General features: G+C 40.4%; 1 protein-coding gene across 2 annotated transcripts; it reads left to right on the top strand.

Annotated features, from left to right (window-relative positions):
• The first annotated feature begins 525 nt into the window (after positions 1-525).
• On the top strand, positions 526-12,142 carry SERPINB12 (serpin family B member 12). Of its 2 annotated transcripts, none has more exons than XM_003264304.2 (7): positions 526-693; positions 3,184-3,318; positions 4,519-4,659; positions 6,037-6,154; positions 8,924-9,066; positions 10,365-10,532; positions 11,526-12,142. In XM_003264304.2, the coding sequence occupies exons 1-7, from the start codon at positions 526-528 to the stop codon at positions 11,928-11,930; spliced, it is 1,278 nt and encodes a 425-aa protein (XP_003264352.2). In that variant the 3' UTR covers positions 11,931-12,142. The 2 variants fall into 2 exon arrangements, with proteins under 2 accessions (XP_003264352.2, XP_003264353.2); XM_003264305.3 differs by having other exon boundaries at positions 3,184-3,258; positions 11,526-12,112.
• Positions 12,143-21,855: the final 9,713 nt, after the last annotated feature.

The following is a 21,855-nucleotide window of genomic DNA, read 5'->3' as shown; positions in this document are numbered from 1 at the left end:
TAAAAGAAGAGGGAAATTTGGATACATACATGGACGATAAAGAGAAGAATGTGAAGATGGAAGCAGAGACTTGAGTGATTTGTCTACAGGTCAAGGAATGTCAGTTTGCTGGCAACCACCAGAAGCTGAGAGAGAGGCATGAAACAGATTTTTCCTGAGAGTCTTGAAATGAACCAAATCTGCTGACATCTTGATTTTGGATGTCTGTCCCCCAGAACCATGGGAGAATAAACTCCTGCTATTTAAACCACTCAGTCTGTGGTAATTTCTTATGGCAGCCCCAGGAAACGAATTGACACTACTAAATGAAAATAGATCTCTGTCTATCAATATCAATATCAACACCAATATTTATATACAGGGATGATAATGACCTTAGTTTTCCAGTTCTTAATAGCATACTGAATAATTGTGCATGATTGTATTTCAGGTATGTAAAATAAAATTGTTTGTTCACTTATTTTCTTCCAATCACCGTTTTCTCCTTCTCCTTTTTTTTGGTTTTAGATCGTTATAAGTTTTACAATGGACTCTCTTGTTGCAGCAAATACCAAATTTTGCTTTGATCTTTTTCAAGAAATAAGCAAAGATGATCGTCATAAAAACATATTTTTCTCTCCCCTGAGCCTCTCAGCTGCCCTTGGTATGGTCCACTTGGGCGCTAGAAATGACAGTGCACGTCAGATTGATGAGGTACGTGTCCACTAGGGTGCTACACAGGGTCCTAAACTCTGGGTCCACACTCAAAGTCAGATGCTAATCCCACTCAGGCAAGCCAAGGGGCTTATTGCACCCTGGGCTTGGTCAGAACCCATCCCTGTCTCTTAGTCTTTATTTGTATTTTCCCCACCTTACTTCCTCTTCGTTCCTACCATTCTTAAAGTCTCACTTAAACTTCTACCTATTTTTTTTTTTTTTGTGTGTGAGAAGGAGTCTTGCTCTATCTCCCAGGCTGGAATGCAGTGGTGCTATCTTGGCTCACTTCAAGCTCCACCTCCCAGGTTCATGCCATTCTCCTGCCTCAGCCTCCCGAGTAGCTGGGACTACAGGCGCCCGCCACCACTCCCGGCTAATTTTTTGTATTTTTAGTAGAGACGGGGTTTCACGGTGTTAGCCAGGATGGTCTCGATCTCCTGATCTTGTGATCCACCCGTCTCAGCCTCCCAAAGTGCTGGGATTACAGGCGTGAGCCATTGTGCCCAGCCACTTCTACCTTCTTTAGGGTGCTCCCCAACTTCATGTCTGGCAGCTTTTCTCATTCATCTCTATCTTTATCTCTGTATGCATGTCTGTCACTCTTTTACTCTATGATCACTAATACCAATATTGCTAGCGATTTTTAGTATGTGTGTATGTCTTCTCTCTCACTCATTTCATTAAATAAATATTCATTAAGTACCATATATGGTTCCAATGGCTAGAGAGCTTGGTGTCCTCCTGGACTCTTTCTCTCTCACTTTACACCACGTTTGTTCGAAAATTCTGTTGGCTTTTCTTTTGAAAGATATCCATAATCCAGGCACTTCTCCCAGTCTCCTTGAGGTGTGAACCACCACCATCTTTTCTCACCTGGATACTGCAGCAACTTCCTGATGGGCTTTCCTTCTCTCACTGGCAATCTATCCTTTGCATAGCAGCCCAAGAGACCCTTTTAAAACCTGAGCCAGATTCTATTTCTCATCTGTTCAAAAACCTGGATTTCTCATTTCACTCATGATAGCAGTTCAAGTCCTTACAATGGCCCACAAGGATCTGGAGATCTGAATCCCAGATAAGCCCTGTGACTCCATCTCTCACTTTCATCCCTCCTCACTGTACCTGTCACACCGGCCTCCTGGCTTCCTTGGGTAAGCCATGCCCATCCTATCTTGGGGCCTTTGCTCTGGGTCCCTTTGCCTGATGGCTCTTTCCCCTGGTAAGTGACCTCAGCTCACTTTCTTCTTCAAGACTTTGATCGTGTTTATCTCCTATACGGGGCCTACTTTGACCTCCTAATCTAGTGCTGCATCCTGACCTCCAACCCATAAGGGATACTTTTTTTTCATGTGGCATTTTCCACTGTCTAACATACTGCATACAGAAATTAATTACTATGTGTCTTGATTTTTGTATGCCTCCTCCACTAGAGTATAATCTCCTAGAGGGCAGGGATTTTTGTCCTAGAACAGTGCTTGGCTTACAGTAGGCACCTGATAAACATTTCTGGAATAAATAAATGAAGGTGATAAGAACAAATCCCCAAATAAACTACACGTTCCCATGGTTGGCCTTATACTTCCTTGGATGTAGCACATAGTGCAGGGGTTATGCACAAATCAGGCTGCTTCCCCTGAATATGGAGCAATAAAATTGATGGATTAAGACAGAATGTGTTTCTGGGGTCATTCTGCTTTATTCATCTCCTAAGATTTGGTATATTATTTTCATATTCCATTAGCAAACTTAGCTTTAGATTGTGGTTTGCATCTTGCAGGGCAGAATTCAGATGTTCTTTCTTAGGCAGTTGGGGGCACCTGCTGACCAAATGGGTCTGAGTAGTGCAGGATATGACCCCTGTCTCCTACCTTTCTACCAGGCTCTGGATAACTTGTCTTTTGCTGTCCTCACTCCCTTGATTCATGTGAAACTCTAGATCAGCACTGTCTGACACAAACATAATGAGAACCACATAGTAATTTAAAAATTTTTAGTAACTGTATTACAAAGGTAAAAAGAAACAGGTGGGACTAATTTTAATAATAATTTTTTAACCTAGTATATGCAAAATATCATATCCACATATCATCAATATTTTTATATTGATGATATTTTAATGAGCTATTTTATTTTATTTTATTTTTTGTACTATATTCAAGATCTGGTGTGTATTTTGCACTTATAGTCAATTCAGATTGGGTATCTATGAAATGCTCCATAGCTACATTTAGCTTGTGGATACCTCTATATTCTTTTAGTTTGGTTATATTTATTCATAAATGCTCTCCCAAGGTAGCAGTTGGTTCTTCTCCTCCATTCCACCTCCCAACCCAAGGACAGAAGCACCCACTTTCCTTTAAACTGTTGTTGATTGTTTTGTTTGACTATATAATCATTGTCATTGTCTCATTATGAAAATGTTTCTGAAGTTATTCAGGCTTCCCTGTGTTCGTACTATCTGAAAGACCCCATCCCATTATCACGCAGATACTACACTTCAACGAATTTTCCCAGAATGAAAGCAAAGAACCTGACCCTTGTCTGAAAAGCAACAAACAAAAAGTGCTAGCTGACAGCTCTCTGGAGGGGCAGAAAAAAACGACAGAGTCTCTGGATCAGCAGGTGAGTCACCACCATAAGAAACTCTTGCCCTTCTTGTTTACAAACTACTTATTCTGGCTGTAGGATATTTGGTGATAGTTGCTTATCCCCAAATATTAGACTCTGGATACCATCAACAGCAGTAACCTCATGTGATCTGTGATTCCTTTCTGAGTATGGATCTCAGATGTCCTTGGCTATGAGCTAGTTTCCTAAAGAGTAGGATCTGGTATCTTCTGCTTATGAGAAAGAAATCTAGATCATCACTCTGTCACTCATCTGCTTCTACAGGCCACAGGGCCCCAACATAGAGCATGGTCAAAGATAAAGGTGGTAAGGGGTAGGGTCAGCTGTGGAATTCTTACTGTCTCCCTCCACCTCTGCTTGTTCCATTTCGTGCTGAAATCTGCGCTGACAGACAAAACTTTTATTGGTTGCCTCATGCCAGGAGGAGGAAAGATATTCTCCAGGGTATGCATCCCCCTATCTTAGAAAGTTTAAGAGGAGGATGGAGAGATGATTTTCTTTCTTTCTTTCTCTTTCTTTCTTTCTTTCTTTCTTTCTTTCTTTCTTTCTTTCTTTCTTTCTTTCTTTCTTTCTTTTTTCTTTCTTTCCTTTCTTTCTTTTCTTTCTTTCTTTCTTTCTTTCTTTCTTTCTTTCTTTCTTTCTTTCTTTCTTTCTTTCTTTCTTTCTTTCTTTCTTTCTTTTTCCCCTTCCTTCCTTCCTTCCTTCCTCCTCTCTCTTTCTCTATTTCTTACTTTTTTTCTGAGATGGAGTTTCACTGTGTCGCCAGGCTGGAGTGCAGTGGGCCGATCTCGGCTCACTGCAACCTCTGCCTCCCGGGTTCAAGCGATTCTCCTGCCTCAGCCTCCAGAGTAGCTGGGATTATAGGCATGAGCCACCGTGCCTGGACTCTTTTAAGTATAAAGAAAATCCGGGTGTGTGAGTCTGAAATATAGTGAGCGTTGCTGAGTTCCCCAGACATATTTTTCATGGATGATCTCGATATAGATGCGGGAGCCATAATCTTCCACTGGGACCACTTCTCACCCTCTATTCCTCTGTGCTTCCCAGCCCACTTCCCCCCGCATGGTAACAGAGACAACTGACATCTTACTAAGAAGCTCCATCTTGCTTCTGTACAAAACACGTATCCTTTAGTGGTGTTTAGCTCTTCCGATAGACACAGTGAAGGTCACATTTTGTTTCTTCTTTCCTTAGGATGAGTCCTTAAACAATGAGAGCGGACTGGTCAGCTGCTACTTTGGGCAGCTTCTCTCCAAATTAGACAGGATCAAGACTGATTACACACTGAGTATTGCCAACAGGCTCTATGAAGAGCAGGAATTCCCAATCCGTCAGGTGAGTTGCACACGAATGGTGACTAAAGCTACCAGGTAGCGTACTATTTAAAAATCAGGGAGTAGCTGGGTTACTCACCTGCCATCTAGAACACAAACCTCTTTGACAGGATGATGCGCTGTGGACTGGTGAGGTGTCCGGGACCTCCCTCTTTCAGTCCCACACTTTTCTTCTCTTCCAAGTGTTCAATGTGAGCAGTTTACGGGGCCCATTGTGGGTGGAATAGAGTGGGTGGAAAAGGGTTGTGTGAGTAATGGAGCCTTTGGAGCACGTGTGGGCTTGGTAATGGCATCCTCTCCTGACTGTCTTCCCCAGTCAAGGTGCCTGGTTGCTGCACTTCTCTCTCCCTTAATCTGTTAGGTGCCCCCAAGACATTTCTGTGGAATCTCCTTTTGTGCCAGGATCAGGCTACCCCTGCAATGCAATTGTGTTTACTATGCTCTTTTGAGAGTGAGGTAGCAGGAGGAGACTGCATTTTGGTGTTTGGAGCTGAAAGGCACAGGACTTGTCTCTGTGGCTAAACAGCTTTGTACCTAGAGCAAGCTGTGTCTCCATCTGGGCTTCAGTTTCCTTTCGAATCACTGGAAGGAGCCACGTGCTAAACAATAAATGTGGGGTATATGACCAATGGCAAAGACATGACATGGCTGGTTAGCGCGGGACCAGCCAGGGGTCGGGTGGCCTCCTTTGGCCAAAACAAATGTGTTCCCTTGCAATGAAAGTAAGATTTTTCACGCTGGATTTTTTAAAACTAGCCTTTTTATGAGCTATAAATTCATATATTAAACAATTCACCTGTTAAAAGTACACAAACCAATGGGTTTGGTATATTACATGACTGATCTTTTTAAATTGTAGTAAAATACATATAAAACTTACCATTTTAACCATGTTTATGTGTACATTTCAGTAGCATTACTTACATTCACAATGTTGTGTAACCATCACCTTATCTATTTCTAAAACTTTTTTTTCATCACTGTAAACAGAAACTCTGCAACCATTAAGCGGGAGTTTAATTCTTAAAAACAGAAGCATTTTCCAGCCAAGTCTCTCAAGTTACTTGGTATTTACTTTAGGATGGCTCCACAGATGCGTTGTTGAAATAAAAGGATATCCAGTAGGAAAGGCTTGTCCCATTGTAACTATAGACTGTTCATGAATAATGTTCGATAACCTCATTTGTCACTACAAAAACCGAAACGTCTCTGGCTAGTTTAAGACTGGGGATGGCTATAAACTGTCAGGCCTGTCCCTGCAATGCGAAATGACCAGGCTCATCCTTCTTGGGACACTTCTCAGGAGAGCCTCACACCTAACTACGAGCATCACTGCCTGACTTTATTGCACGATTTCCCTTTTATTCCAATGGAACAGGAATACTCAGATGGTGTGATTCAATTTTACCACACGACGATTGAAAGTGTTGATTTCCAAAAAAACCCTGAAAAATCCAGACAAGAGATTAACTTCTGGGTTGAATGTCAATCTGAAGGTAAGAAAGCCCAAAAGCACAGGAGCTGGTATTGGTTTCCATTTAAAAGAAAATTGGTCTGCTTAGCTTTGCAGATTGCTGGTCTACTGGGGGCCAGAGGTTCACATATGTGGACTGTGTTCAAAGCTTGGTTTGCAGAATGAGATACCATCTCACACCAGTCAGAATGACTATTATTAAAAAGTTAAAAAACGACAGATTCTGTCAAGGCTTCAGATAAAGGGGAACACTTATACACTATTGGTGGGAATGTAAATTAGCCATTGTGGAAAGCGGTTTGGAAATTTCTCAAAGAAGTTAAAACAGAGCTATCATTCGACCCAGCAATCCCATTACTGGGTATATATCCGAAGAAATAGAGATCATTCTACCAAAAAGACATATGCACTTATGTTCATCACCACACTATTCACAATAGCAAAGACATGGAATTAACCTAAGTGTCCATCAATAGTGGGTTGGATAAAGAAAATGTGGTACATATACATCATGGAATACTACACAGCCATAAAAAAGAATGAAATCATGTCCTTTGCAGTAACATGATGGAAATGGAGGCCATAATCCCATGAATTAACACAGGAACAGGAATGCAAACATTGTTCTCACTTATAAGTGGGAGCTAAACATTGAGGACACACGGGCATAAATATGGCAAGGAACAATGTACCCTCCAGATACCAACTGGGGGTAGGGAGGGAGAGAGGAATGGGTTGAAAAACTACCTATTGGGTACTATGTCTACTGTCTGTGAGCAACATGCCATGTAACAAACCTGCACATGTACTCCCTGTATCTAAAATAAAAGTTGAAATTTAAAAAAACAAAACAAAAAAGCATGGTCTGAACAGCATCAAACAGTTAAACTGCTTAGATATTGCTGTTATTTATTATTGCAGTTTTGGTCTCTGGTCTTGCTGGCTCTGGGCGGGAAAGGAGGACACCAGCCTCGTTAGTGCTGATCTAGGTGGGGCTTAGAGAATGCTCCCTTCTGCCGGTGCCTGTGTGAATTTGAAAAACAGAATAAACTCTTCCCTCTAGGACCAAAGTTAGTGAACTGAAGGGTCAGGTCAGGCTGCTGGACACAGACTAGGCCCCTTTTTGATCATTATGTGGGGCTGGCGAGGATGTTCGTGTACAGTGAAAAGTTTGGAGTGCGTGAGAGAGCACAGGTAGTGCATTACGTCTCCTGCCTTCAGAGTGAGACAATGACCCCAGGCATTTGCGTACATTTTGAGTGGCTGGAGGCTGGGAAATGATAGTTGACTTACTTTAGGCTGTCCTTGGTACCAGAGCGACACTTTTGGTTCCTCCCTTCCATTTGGTGACTTTCTCTCCCTGTCTCCTCTTTTTCTCACACTGACTTAGGGATGGGATACCCCTGCCTGCCTTTCCTTGGGAGAAGTCTCTAAATTCCAAAATTATTGCTTCTTCCTTCTTTCATAGGCCACAAAAATGACCATTCTTTCAAGGCTCTACTCAGATGTCAAAAGGAAAGCAATTCCTTAACGAAGTTCATATTAAGGCCTGGATATGTACTTTCCCCTTAGTGAGTTAACTCCTCCAGAGTATTTTTGTAGATGATGTCAACCTAATCTATTATTATGGGATTTAAGCAGAGCTCTTCTTGAGATGGAAGATCTTTTCTTCTTAAGACATCTGCAAACATTCAAGTAACTGGTGATCTGGTAGTTCAAGGTAGAAAAGGGTGTACCCCAAAGATAGGATATTGCCTGCTAGCCTGGGGCTTTTCAAGTGGGGCTTAGGGCTGTGTTATTGTGGAAGGAGCCCCAGAGCTGAGCCCAAAGGTGGAAGGCCTGAGGACCCATTCCTGCCAGTCTTACTGCTTCTTGGCTGTGTGACTTCAGCTCTCCCTGGATGCAATTGATTCTTCTATGAAGAAGGGATAACAATACCTCCTTATCGTGGGATGGATCAATTAATTGATTAAGGTGGGATGGAATGAGAAAGAGCATATAAAAGTATCTATAAAATAGGTTTTATATCATGGTCTAGCACATTTATGTGTATTTTTGTTTATATGTAAGCATATATCTTATGCTATGTTGAGTGCTTGAGACAGGAAGTTTATATTGTAGTTCTTTGTTCTCAGGGGAGCTTATCATATTGTCAGATGACTAACTATATAATTTGAAAGATAAACCATAGTATAAGATGTCTATTGACAAGTTGCAAACACAAGCAATACAGGGAATCAAAGGAGATTCCTTCTGTTACAGTGCTGTGATTGGACACCCTGCGAGGTGTAGTGAGAGGGTTTCTCCCCTGCCCCATCACCCCCTCTCTTACCTCCAGCCGGGACTGTGAATTAATCTTCTTGGGTTAGTTCTTGAATGAGACACTCCCTAGTCTTGGGGGTGATAAGTTGCATTAAAAAGAATTATTGGCCTGGCACGGTGGCTCACGCCTGTAATCCCAGCACTTTGGGAGGCCGAGGTGGGCAGATCACCTGAGATCAGGAGTTCAAGACCAGTCTGGCCAACATGGCAAAACCCTGTCTCTACTAAAAATAAAAAAATTAGCCAGGCATGGTGGCGGGCGCCTGTAATCCCAGCTACTCTGGAGGCTGAGGCAGGAGAATCACTTGAACCCAGAAGGCAGAGAGGTTGCAGTGAGCAAGGATCACGCCATTGCACTCCAGCCTGGGAGACAAAAGCGAAACTCTGTCTCAAAAAAAAAAAAAAATTGTCTACACAAATGCTTTTGATACAATTCATACTCAGGATATTCTCTGGGATCTTCTTTTAGGTAAAATCAAGGAACTCTTCAGCGAGGACGCTATTAATGCTGACACTGTGCTGGTACTGGTGAATGCTGTTTACTTCAAGGCCAAATGGGAAACATATTTTGACCATGAAAACACAGTGGATGCACCTTTCTGTCTAAATGCGGTACTGTATCAGAACTCATGGTTTTCTAGCTAGCCAACTCCTAATTTCCACTAGGAATGATTTGCAATATGTATACTCAAAAAGTTACAGCTTATATTTACAATAAGAACATTTTTCATTGATAAGAACCAGTACCTGAATTTCACTGAGTATTTTTATGCCAAGTGCTTCCTGCATGAGTATTTTTCCGTTTGTTATTTGATTTGTTCCCCCAAAGAGCATTATGAGATGGGTGTTATTATGATTTCTACTTAGGATATGAGGCAAAAAATGGAAAGGCTAAGTTAGTTAGCCAGATTCATTCATTAGGATTCAATCTGTGAGCGTTTGCCCCAGAAACTTGTGTTCTAAGCTAGTAGATTTAGAATGGGAGGAAACGGAAAGGGTTGGGTCCCAGCCATCCACTTGTTGGCCAGCTAGCTTATTACTGGAGATGCATTTTTCTCTCAAGCACCGAATATCCCCATCTGTAGGTTGATGACCCCTCACCCACCACCTTGAGGTTATTATGAGATTTAAGGTGCCTGGGGTTGTGCCTTCCCTCTGAAGGAGCAGGTGTTGTTATTTAATATGGAGATGATTCTCACTTAACGATGTCTGCCCTTAGTGCTGTGGTGGGGTCATCCAGGCCAGCTGGCATGGGGTGGTGTGAGGCCAAGAGGCTGGGCTGGGGTAGGCCCTACGGTGGGACAGCTTGGCAGGGCGTGTTTCTGCTAACTTAATAGTGGAGATGCTTTGATAGTAAGTTTACCAATAGTCATCTTGGGAGCTGAAGAACTGATTAAAAAACATGGAAAGGGCCAGATGAGGTGGCTTACCCAGCATTTTTGGAGGCTGAGGAGGGAGGATCACTTGAGACTAGGAATTTGAGACTGGCCTGGGCAACACAGGGAGACCAGGTGTGGTGGTCCATGCCTGTGGCCCCAGCTACTCAGGAAGCTGAGGTGGGAGCATTGCCTGAGCCCGGGAGGGTGAAGCTGCAGTGAGCTGTGATGGCACCATTGCACTCCAGCCTAGGTGACAGAGCAAGATCCTGTCTCAGAAACAAACAAGCGAACACCCGGCCCCCATCCCTGTCACACCACAACAAAAAAAGACACGGAAAGATACAGTGTTGGCAAAGTAAGGGCCACTGATGAGTGGGCAGACTCTTGTAGGCTGGATCCCTGGTGTGGCTCAGGACTTCTCCTGCAGAACCTTCTCATCTTTAGGAACCCCTGTCCTCAGTGAAGCTGGGGCCATGTGAATTTGGGAGCTTCCCATAGCCATCCTGTGACCTCCTACCTTGACTACTACAGAATGAAAACAAGAGTGTGAAGATGATGACGCAAAAAGGCCTCTACAGAATTGGCTTCATAGAGGAGGTGAAGGCACAGATCCTGGAAATGAGGTACACCAAGGGGAAGCTCAGCATGTTCGTGCTGCTGCCATCTCACTCTAAAGATAACCTGAGGGGTCTGGAAGAGGTAAATCTTCATTTCCGCATCTCTACAAAATATTTAATGATAGATCTTTAGAGAACAACACTGTCTACTATCTACCATCTCGAGGAAATACAGTACCTCAGCTGTCAGAGACATTAAGGAATGTATAAGAATCTGAATTAGATTAGATATTTATTCCTCATTTGTTTAGAATTTAACAACAAATGCCAAAAATATTGGGATTAGAGCTTCTTCTTTAATCTCATAGCTCTCTGCCACTGTTTTAGCAAATCAAGGAATCTGGGTTCTGAGTAACTTGAGAAGTTTTTAAGTTTTTCCTTTTCTCTGAATATCCTGACTTCCGGCCTCTTACTCATACCATGTTTCTATAGCTCAGTTAATTAAAGAATTAACTGAATCCTGTTTTGGGGAATATGTACCTTGACAGAAGTGTAGAGAGTGACAACAGAATTGATTGCTTGCGAGGTAGGAATTAATAAAGGCTGGAGAAGCTCAGCTACAGATTGTCCAAGGGAGTAAAGAGATAAAGATAGAAGGAGAGAGAAAGTGAGAGAGAAATACCAATATAGCAGATATAGTAGTTACAACATCAATAACAACCATTATTCAGAATTTTCTATGTGCTATCACTGTGTTAAGTACTTTATATACATGATTTTATTAATGCTTTTAAGAACTTAATCATATTATCCGTTTTATGGAAGAGGAAATTTAACTTCAGAAAATTAGGGCTTGGCCATAGCACCCAACTAATCCACTGAGCTTTGCTGTGCTTTGAACACTTGTCTGTCAAACACCAGAACACACTGGAACCTGAGTTGTCCCCTAACTTCTTCTAAAGAGGAAAGATATTTGCTTGAAGTTTTAGATGAAATCAGACTATTCTCTAGCTTAGGGAAAGGGCTTGAAGGTCGTCACTGCCCACTGAAATGGACTCAGGCACCTTGAAGTTACTGAGGGCATTCTTTGCGGTCCCGTAATCTGATGCTAAATATTATTTCCTTCCTCTTGTAGCTTGAAAGAAAAATCACCTATGAAAAAATAGAGGCCTGGAGCAGCTCAGAAAACATGTCAGAAGAATCAGTGGTCCTGTCCTTCCCCCAGTTCACCCTGGAAGACAGCTATGATCTCAATTCCATTTTACAACACATGGGCATTACGGATATCTTTGATGAAACGAGGGCTGATCTTACTGGAATCTCTCCAAGTCCCAATTTGTACTTGTCAAAAATTATCCACAAAACCTTTGTGGAGGTGGATGAAAATGGCACCCAGGCAGCTGCAGCCACTGGGGCTGTTGTCTCGGAAAGGTCACTACCATCTTGGGTGGAGTTTAATGCCAACCACCCTTTTCTCTTTTTCATTAGACACAACAAAACCCAAACCATTCTCTTTTATGGCAGAGTCTGCTCTCCTTAAAAGGCGAGCACTGTCTAGTACTTTGGAGCTGGAGGAAAATATCAGTTACAATCTTCCCCTGGCATAAGATGGGCATTTGAGTTTTTGGTAATATCTAAAGCATTCCCTTCATCCTCCAGCCATCAGCTTGTGCTTGTCTTGATCTTTCTGTCACCCTGTAGCTTATTTTCATCTGAATCTGTTAGTATTGAAGGGCTGTTGTTCTCTACCCTAAACTTTCAAGCATGAAAATTCACCCTCTGTGACCTGAAGGTCAACACAATTCAGAACAGTACCTACCTCCTTTTGAAGGAATCCTAAAAGTTCAGGTCATTAGACCACTTCTAAGAGATGGCCACTTTAACATGGGCGGCAAGAGAACATATTTGACTGGAACATGTTTGGAAACTCAGCTCTGTTTCTGGGGTAGTTATGATTGTGGTCATCACTGGGCAAGATGCCCTGTTTCTTCCTTTGACAGCCACTGCATGGAAGATGTCCCGTGAGGTCTTTTCACCTAGGAGAAGGTAGGGCTTGGGTGTATTTAAGTGGTAGCTCAAAGACATGTGAATGCCCCAACCAGCACTCATTTTGCACAGAGCAGAAGAATGATATTTGTCTTGTGATTTTGACACTGCCCCAGGAAAGTGGCTAGTGGATTTAGAGGAGGTTTATCTCAGTTTTCCTTATTGAGTCCCCCAACATTATCATCAAACACTTTCCTCTGTCTCTCCTCCCCCTAGCTCCAAGAATTCCCACCTATGGCTAGTTCCTCTTATGCACCCAGCACAGGCAGGTGTGGAGAGGAGTGCTGCTGGCATTGTGGACGGCTGGCCTCCGTGTGGCCCTCTCTCTGCCTTCTGGCCGCGTGGACTTTTGTGTCTTCTGAGAGGTCTCATGCCAGTCCATATGGTGAGAACAGGCTTGAGCCTGGGCATGGTGTCCATAGAAATGCTTGTTGGCTGGGCATGATGGCTCATGCCTGTAATTCCAGCACTTCTTGGGAGGCCGAGTCAGGTGGATCACTTGAGTCCAGGAGTTCGAGAGCAGCCTGGGCAACATATTGAGACCCTGACTCTACAAAAAATACAGAAATTAGCCGGGCGTGGTGGCATGCACCTGTAGTCCCGGCTACTCAGGAGGCTGAGGTGGGAAGATCACTTGAACCCAGAGGGTGGAAGCTGCAGTAAGCTGAGATGGCGCAACTGCACTCCAGCCTGGGTGACAGAGCGAGACCCTGCCTCAAAAAACAAACAAACAAACAAAAAAACCCAAAAAGCCAAAACAAAACCTGAAACCCTTGTCAAGAAGGCCATTTGGCTCATCTCAAGCTCTAGTCTACTGAAGGCTTGACCCCTGAGTTTTCCTACTCACGGACTCAGGGCCTCTGTTCTCTGGTGTGGTAATCTGGGTTCCTAATTTCTGTCTTAGCTGAATGTTCTGCCGTGACCACTGACATGTCCGACTCACATCTCTTTGGAGTCAGTCTCTTTCCTATCGAGTTGGGTTTCAGGTCTTGCTTGTGGCTCAGTTTCCTTGGCTCACCTTGTGGCTCTCCTTCTCCCAGCTGCCACCAAGTCGTTCAGTGTGACCGCAGCAGTTTTTTGCTGGAGAAGGCAGGTGAACCACACCTGCTCCCATGCTAGCCTCCTCTCCCTTTTCTCACCTACCCCAGTGATTTCTTTGTGCTCTGAGAGACAAGTTCCACATTCTCCATACAACCTCATTGTTGAAGCTCACTTGTGACCTAAAACAATTTGTCGTTGGTAACGTGAGGCAGTTTGAGGCAGTGCCTTTTCCAGAATGCATGTCCCATGGGTCAAATTAATTTCAGATAACCAAAAACTTCATGTCCACTGTGGTTCCTTTTGGGGTTGACGTTTTGGGGGCTGTTTCCATGTCTGACTTGGCATCACTGCCAGACACCGAGCTGGAAACCATGACCTGTATATAGGCCTGCATTGCCCGGCATTTCTTTTGTTCTTATTCTTTTACTTGGTAAACACATTTTTTTTTTTCATTTACATCGGGATTTCTCAGATTTTGAAGCATGAGAGGGAGAATGTATCTATTTACAATAATGAGGAAAATTAAGAATCTTAAATCTTTATGTAAATCAGTAAACATTCTTTACTAACCTTTGATTTATTAAGAAGTTTCTTCTGAATGAATAAAACACTTTTGTTATTAGTTAAAATATATATGATATGTTGCCAAATGATTTTTTAGGGATATAAATTTAACTTCAAACTGTCATCCAAAAATATAAAAATACATAATCTACGAAACTAACAATTCATCTCAGTTACACAGGAAAAATAAATCTTGCCCCAGTAATAGTTTCTCCCAGCTTTCCATCATAATTACACATGAAGGTATATAAAAAAGAAGAAAACTGACAATGCTGAAACCGGAGTGATAGCCAGCTGATCATTAGAATATAGAAGAAATTTCTGCTGACTACAAGTTTTTCTTTTTTTTTTTTCTTTGAGATGGAGTCTTACATTGTTGCCCAGGCTGGAGTGCAGTGGTGAAATCTTGGCTCACTGCAACCTCTGCCTCCTGGGTTCAAGCGATTCTCAAGCCTCAGCCTCCTGAGTAGCTGGGATTACAGGCACCTCCCACTATGCCCAGCTAATTTTTGTATTTTTAGTAGAGATGGGGTTTCACCATGTTGGCCAGGCTGGTCTTGAACTCCTGACCTCAAGTGATCCACCTGCCTTGGCCTCCCAAAGTGCTGGGATTACAGGCTTGAGCCACTGCGCCTGGTCCCTGCTGACTACAAGTTCACGAGGCTGGGCAGTGAGGCATCATTGAGGGGTCACCTGCATCTCATTGCCAGTGAGTCAGTCTGCCTGTTTTCTCCCATTGCTGCCTTCCTCTGAGTTCAGAAACACACACTCTCTCTCAACTTGAATTTTGGACGTCTATCTCTTTACTTGGTACTTGCTGCTGTCCTTCACCCTCTGTCTTTCTTATTAGTTAGTTTCTTTTTTTCTGCAGCCGTTTGAAGACTGAATGACTTCTCAGTTATGACTTGGAAGAAGGTGAGGACAGGCATTTGTTCCTTCCATCCTAGGCAGTTTAGTCATCAGAAATAAAATACTTTTGGTGAAGCCAAGGACAGGAAGAGCCTTGGTGGCAGTGTTCTTGGATATTTTATCTACACTGTCTGTTTAAAGTGTCCCAGACCCAGGCTATACAAAGAGGAGAATATTTACCTGAGCCCAGCAGAACTACACTAGATGGAAGCCTTTCAGACACTGGAAATTATGCTCCAAACAGCGAGATCTTGATTCTTCATTTTTCTTGCACCAGCAAGATTGACCCAGCAATATGGTGCCCAGGGGTAGAAAGAACATACAAGTCAGTAGGCTGATATAATTGCTGGAAAGCCAACCAGAGCATGATTTTAAATCAACAAGAGAACGAGCTCCCCACTTCCTTAGTTTAAGGTTTCCTCCATATAGCAATGTTGACAGGTATGCCAACATTGCTATATGAGGTAATAAGATGAGGTAATGTAGATTCAAAAACAATTGTTTCACTTATGCTGACTGTAAATATTCTGGTAAGAGAAACATTGACATATAGTACTCAACAGGCTCCCTAATACATACAGAATCTGTATATTCAATTGCGTTTCAATTCAAGTCCTCCTTATAACTTCATACATTCTCTAGTGCATATTCCTCAAACTCTTCTGTAGTTTTTTTCCTTGAGCTGGGACAAGCCAGAACATGTGTTGCTTCATTCCTAATTGCTGCTTACAGCTTTTGCATGCTGGTATTTTTAAAAATTACACTGTCATTAACCCGAGGTGGAGATCCAATTGAAGCAACAGGGTGAGGAAGCTTGTGTAGTTGTCTTGATGGATTTCTTTGCTCCACAGTTGAATGCCAATTCCAGATGTGTTCTTTATCCACACCACTCATCTTGCATTCTTAGTTTCCCAAATCCATTTTATTTTCTTCTTACTCAATGAAAAGAATCCAAATCCTTTTTTTACCCAATGAAAACAGCAAATATCCCCAAATGTGCATACTTAAGTATATTAAGCATATTAATATACTTATTAAGCATATCAAATAATAATATATTCATAGTATTTATATTAAGTATAATATATACTTAATATTTAATTTATAAATGCTCATATTCTAATGTAATAAATTTCCCATTTAAATACTGTTTTCCTTCATGTGCCTCAACAAAGTTTTAGCTACAGATAGGTGAAAAGGATTTAAAAAGCAATCTAGTGCACAACAGTGGGGCTGAGAAACTTGCACACCTCTTGTTGACACACATAGGTCCTGAACAGATCATTCCATGTTCAAGATTAAATAAGTAGAAACAAAAGTATAAGGTATGAAAAAAATAAGTGCCAAATAAGAAGAGATATATCATATTATAAATAGAGAGAGAGAGAGAGAGAGAGAGAGAGACTGACTTCATAAAATGATTTACAGCAAGAACAGGAAGAAGCTTTTAGAAAACTTTTGGGCATAATTAATAGGATTTAAGGAGACACAAAATCTATGGAATTGGAGTGCAATTCCACGAAGATAAACTCTGATAAGATGTGAAAAAGCTAAATGAGATAAAAACAGACCACTAGGGAACAAAAAAATGCAATAGATGCCATAGAAGAATTTAAATAGAATTTAAAGGCAAAAAAGAAGCAAAACTGACATGCTGGAAACTTTAGTTAGTGATGAATAGGGTGTATTTGAGTGTGTCTCTTAGAATGTATAGGAAATAATAAGAGAGAAGTTGGTAGATATAAAGAGAGAATAGAAAGTAAACCCAAAAACTATGGTGTTTCTCAGGAAAAAAGAAGACTAATTGGCATAAAGTCAACAATCCAAGACATGATGGAAGAAAACCTTTTTAATTTGGATAGTCACAGGATCATACTGAATGATTCCCCCTCCCCCTGCAGAGCAAAAACAGACATGCTAAGGAACTTTAAAAGATTGAGAAAGTAATCCTATCAGCATTTGGGCAAAAAAAGAAATAGTTATAATGTATAAAGGATAAAAAAAATCAGATGAGCATCAAATTTTGTTTTGTACAAAATTTCTGAAGATAGCGAAACTTAGTGCGCAAGCCTGAGGGAAAATATATGATTAAAGAATTTCATATCTAGGCAGGTTGGCTTTTGTGTACGTGTGGAACAGAAAACCATTCTCAGATCTATTTTGGTGTATGCAAGTGCAGATACATTTTATCTTTAGCTCCTGACACCATGCTGCAAACATCACAGGAATTAAAATTAAATGCATGTTGTTTTGAGTGGCATCCAATGCAGTCAAAGACTCAAAAAGCTAGTGGATTAATCCATTTCATACTGCTAATAAAGACATACCCAAGACTGGGTAATTTATAAAGAAAAAGAAGTTTAATGGACTCACAATTCCACATGTCTGGGGAGGCCTCACAATCATGGCGAAGAAGGTAGAAAGGAAGGCAAAGGAGGAGCAAACTCATGTCTTACATGGCGGTGGGCAAGAGAGTATGTGCAGGGGAACTCCCCTTTATAAAGCCATCAGATCTCATGAGACTTGTTCACTATCATGAGAACATCACAATTACTTCCCACCAGGTCCCTCCCATGACACCTGGGGATTATTATAATTCAAGGTGAAATTTGGGTGGGGATACAGAGCCAAACCATATCAGCCAGTGAAAAAATTCCTTCAGTAAAACTAAGACCTCAATTGATAATCAATGGAAGAAGAGAAATTCCTCATTTAGAATTCTCACTATACCTAATAATTGTTTTTCCCCTTAGCACTGGTTTTTTTTTTTTTTTTTTTTTTTTTTACAATGTTGGGTTCAGGCATGGAATGAGTTTCAATATCCAGAATAAGACTGCAACCATGAAATATCTGAACTGGGACAGTAATAACACTATTACTTCTTGTGCTTATTGTGTGCCAGCTTTGGTCGAAGACCTTTATGTGCCCACTTAACACTCTCACTCATCCTGAGAGGTGGATTATTATTCTTATCCGCCCTTAACAAATGAGGAAACCGAAGGACAAAGAGATTAAGTAATTTGCGTAACATCCCTCAGATAGCAAATGATTGAACTAGGATTTTTAACCAGGCTGTCTGGCTGGATGTTATACAGAAGATGTATCACCACTACTCAATGAAAGTATCAAGAAGTAGAAGTTCCCAACAAGGTTTGTAAGCCACTAACACACTTGCCCCAAAGCACATCCAGGCCCTACCACCCTGAAATTGCCAAGGCAAGTTGTGGTAAACCCCAAAGCAGTATTCATAGTCTAATGAAGAATCTCAAATACAAAGAGAAACCTACAACCCAGATCTACCACATGACTGTAGAAAATAATCACATGAAAAAAGGGTATCAGCCTCAACAGAGTTGACAGGTCAAATGAGATTTTTAAAAATACATAAGTAATATACTTGATAGCATCCACAAAACAAGAACAGAGAATTATTAAAAAATATTCATTTAGAGTTTCTGGAAATAAATTTGATTATTGCAATTAAGTAGATTGAATAATAGAATTAAAATAGCTGAAGAGTTAGCTGGTAGATAGAGCCGTGGAATTGTACAAAATGTAAAATAAAAGGATAAAGGGATCAAAAGTACTTAAAAATGTTGGCCAGGTGTGGTGGTTCATGTACTTTGGGAGGTCGAGGCAGGTGGATTGCCTGAGGCCAGGAGTTCGAGACCAGTCTGGGCAACATGGTGAAACCTTGTCTCTACTAAAAATACAAAAATTAGCTGGGCGTGGTGGCATGCCTGTAATCTCAGCTACTTGGGAGGCTGAGGCATGAGAATCACTTGAACCTGGGAGGTGGAGATCGCAATGAGCCGAGATTGCACCACTGCACTCCAGCCAGGGTGACAGAGTGAGATTCTGTCTCAAAAACAAAACAAAAAAAAAAGTACTTAAAATGTTAAAATCATGTAAGGTAGTTTAAAGGGTTTCAACATTCATTAAGGGGCATTTCAGGAAAAAAGAACAGAGAGATAACTGAAGAATAGAAATACTCAAAGAAATAAGAAAAAAATGTACAGAATTGAAAACAGTCATGCATTCTCATTTTGAAAGGACCCATTCAGAACCCACACTTCCACACTGTCCACAATTAAAGAAGATAAATTCAAAAATAATATATTCTAAAAGCCTTTTGTGTTAAAAGGTCAAATTTGTAAACTGCAACGAGAATCATATAGAGTTTAGCTTCTCTTTGTCCTACAAGAAGACACAGAACAATATTTTGAAGTTCTGGGAGCAAAAAATACTGTCAACTGAAATATTTACCCATAAAAAGTTTTATTCAAGTGTGAGGGCAAGATGCATGAGCAAGCACTCTAAGTTTACTATCTGAAAACTTTAACCTAAAGGAATGACCAGAAGTTCTGCTCCAAAAAATTTTTTTAAAATGAATTGGCAAAAAGTATGGAATATGAGTAGCAGTGATGCAAAAAAGAGAGTAAAACATGATTGAAGATTAAGTTAGAAATAATAATTTAAGAATTAAAACTTAGATGATCTCACATTGGGAGGTAGAAGACAGTAGGCTTGAGGAGTGCAAAGGGAATTATAGAGAGAATGGAAGGAAGGAAATAAAACCTCTGGGGTTCTTGTTCTTTTCAGGGGGTGATGGGGAAAATAGTCTAACCCTGGACATTAATTTAACAATTATGTACAATATTTGTGTTAAACTAAACTATAACCAGTTGGAGATTGAAATAGAATGCATAGTCTCCAAAACAGTAGAGGGAAAAAGAATGAAAAATGCTTGAAAAAAAAATCAAAGGAATGTAAAAAAAAAAAGAAGGCAAGAAAGCATAGCGTGTACGAAGCATAAAACAAGACAGCAAATAAGTCCAAATATGACTAGTCTCAAGAAATGTGGATGTCTTAAATTGGCCAGTTTAAAGAAAGACATTGCATTAAAAAGACAAAGATCTACTTATAGACAATTTATAGGACACAATTCTAAAACAGTAGAAAGAGGATTAAAATAATGATAGAGAAAAGGAGACACTAGAGAAGTATTAAAAAGAGAAAAGCAGAAATAACAAAAGTAACATCGAAAAAATTCTACCCAAAGTCCAAAACAGTACTAAGAACAAAGATAAATATTTCAGTTTGATAAAAGATGCCATGTGTTAAAACTAAAAAATAATATCACCTAATAGCGTAATTCGAAAATACTAGGAGATATAAGTAAAAGAAGAAATTGAAACATCTACAAAAATAGTGAATAACTTTAACACACCTTTTCTAGTGATCAATAATTTAAGTAGAAAAAATTACACAGAGAAAAAATTAAACTTTTATTTCATTTATTAGAAAACAGAAAATAATTAAAATACATAAACTGTTTTTTCCCCAGAATTTTGAAAAGAGAACATGCTTCACAAACCTAAATAAAGGTAAAAATAATAAAGACAAACGCAGAAATGTAAAAAGGGAAAGACAAAAGCTTAAAAAAATTAGAGTTATGACAAAAAGAATAATGACACTAATCAACAATTTAGGAACAAGGGAGGGATATATGCTATTTTGTATTTATGGAGGTATACCTTTAGGGTAAATTCTTAGGAGTTGCATTGTTGAGCTAAAGTACAATTGCATATGTAATTTTCTTAGCTATTGCTAAATTCTGGTTATAAGGATTACACCATAGCACTCCTATTAGCAATAATATGTATCTGTCTATTTCTTCACATCCACACCCACAGAATGTCATAAAGGCTTTGGGTGTCTGCCAAACTGATAGATTAAAAAATACTATAGTAGTATATATTTAATTTAAATTTCTCTGTTTTGAGTGAATTTATGAGCATGCAATCACATGTTCAGTCATTTGCATATCTTTCCCTGTGTTATGTCTGTTCTTTTTTTTGACATCTATGTAGGTGCATTTCTTCTTGATTTTTAAGAGATTTTTATGTGTTAGGAAGATTAACCCTTTGTATTAGAATTAGCATAAACCTTTCCTCGGTTTGTCAGTTCTCTTTGACTTTGCTTATTAACTCGGCTTTAAAATTTTTTTATAAGCTGAATATACCAATCTTTTCTTCTATTGCTTCTAAATTTTTAAAATCAGGTTTTCCCCACTTCCAGGTTTTAAGGTATTTACCCATACTTTTTTCAATTACCTGTATAGTTTCATTTTAAAAATTTAGATCTCTGATTCAATTGAAGCTTACTTGGCATGAGATAAATATGAATACTATTTTAATCTTTTTCCAAATGGCTATTCAGTTGGTCCAATACTACTTATTAAAACATCTATCTCTTACCTCCAGCCAGGACTGTGAATTAATCTTCTTGGGTTAGTTCTTGAAGGAGACACTCCCTAGTCTTGGGGATGATAAGCTCCATTAAAAAAAATTATCGGCCGGGCGCGGTGGCTCACGCCTGTAATCCCAGCACTTTGGGAGGCTGAGGCAGGCAGATTACTTGAGGTCAGGAGTTAGAGACCAGCCTGGCCAACGTGGTGAAACCCCATTTCTACTAAAAACACAAAAATTAGCTGGGCATAGTGGCAGGTGCCTGTTTCCCAGCTACTCGGGAGACTGAAACAGGAGAATCACTTGAACCCAGGAGGCGGAGGTTGCAGTGAGCCGAGATCACGCTATTGCACTCCAGCCTGGGTGACAAGAGTAAAACTCCATCTTAAACAACAACGACAACAACATCTATCTTTCCCTTTGGGATTTGAGTTGCCACATTTATCCTATACTCAATTTCCATATGTGGTTAGGTCTGTTGATGGATTTACTAGCCTCTTCCTTTGGTCTGTTTATTCATGTACCAACATCAGTGTTTTAATTATGGAAGCTTTGTTGCTTTTCCTTTGCAATGGTTTCCTATTTATTCTTGTTTGTTTATTTTTCCATATGAACTTTAGAATCATATTGTCTTGCAATTTTACTATTTTTTCT

Source organism: Nomascus leucogenys, chromosome 4 (genome assembly GCF_006542625.1).
Source record: "Nomascus leucogenys isolate Asia chromosome 4, Asia_NLE_v1, whole genome shotgun sequence".
Taxonomy (NCBI): Eukaryota; Metazoa; Chordata; class Mammalia; order Primates; family Hylobatidae; genus Nomascus; species Nomascus leucogenys.
The sequence above is the reverse complement of the archived record's forward strand: the minus strand, read 5'-3'. Positions and strand labels throughout refer to the sequence as shown.

Coding starts and splice junctions, on each gene's coding strand:
- SERPINB12 (XM_003264304.2), top strand. CDS start 526: ATGGACTCTCTTGTTGCAGCAAATACCAAATTTTGCTTTGATCTTTTT. Junction 694..3,183: donor GTGCACGTCAGATTGATGAG/GTACGTGTCCAC, acceptor ATTATCACGCAG/ATACTACACTTCAACGAATT. Junction 3,319..4,518: donor CAGAGTCTCTGGATCAGCAG/GTGAGTCACCAC, acceptor TTCTTTCCTTAG/GATGAGTCCTTAAACAATGA.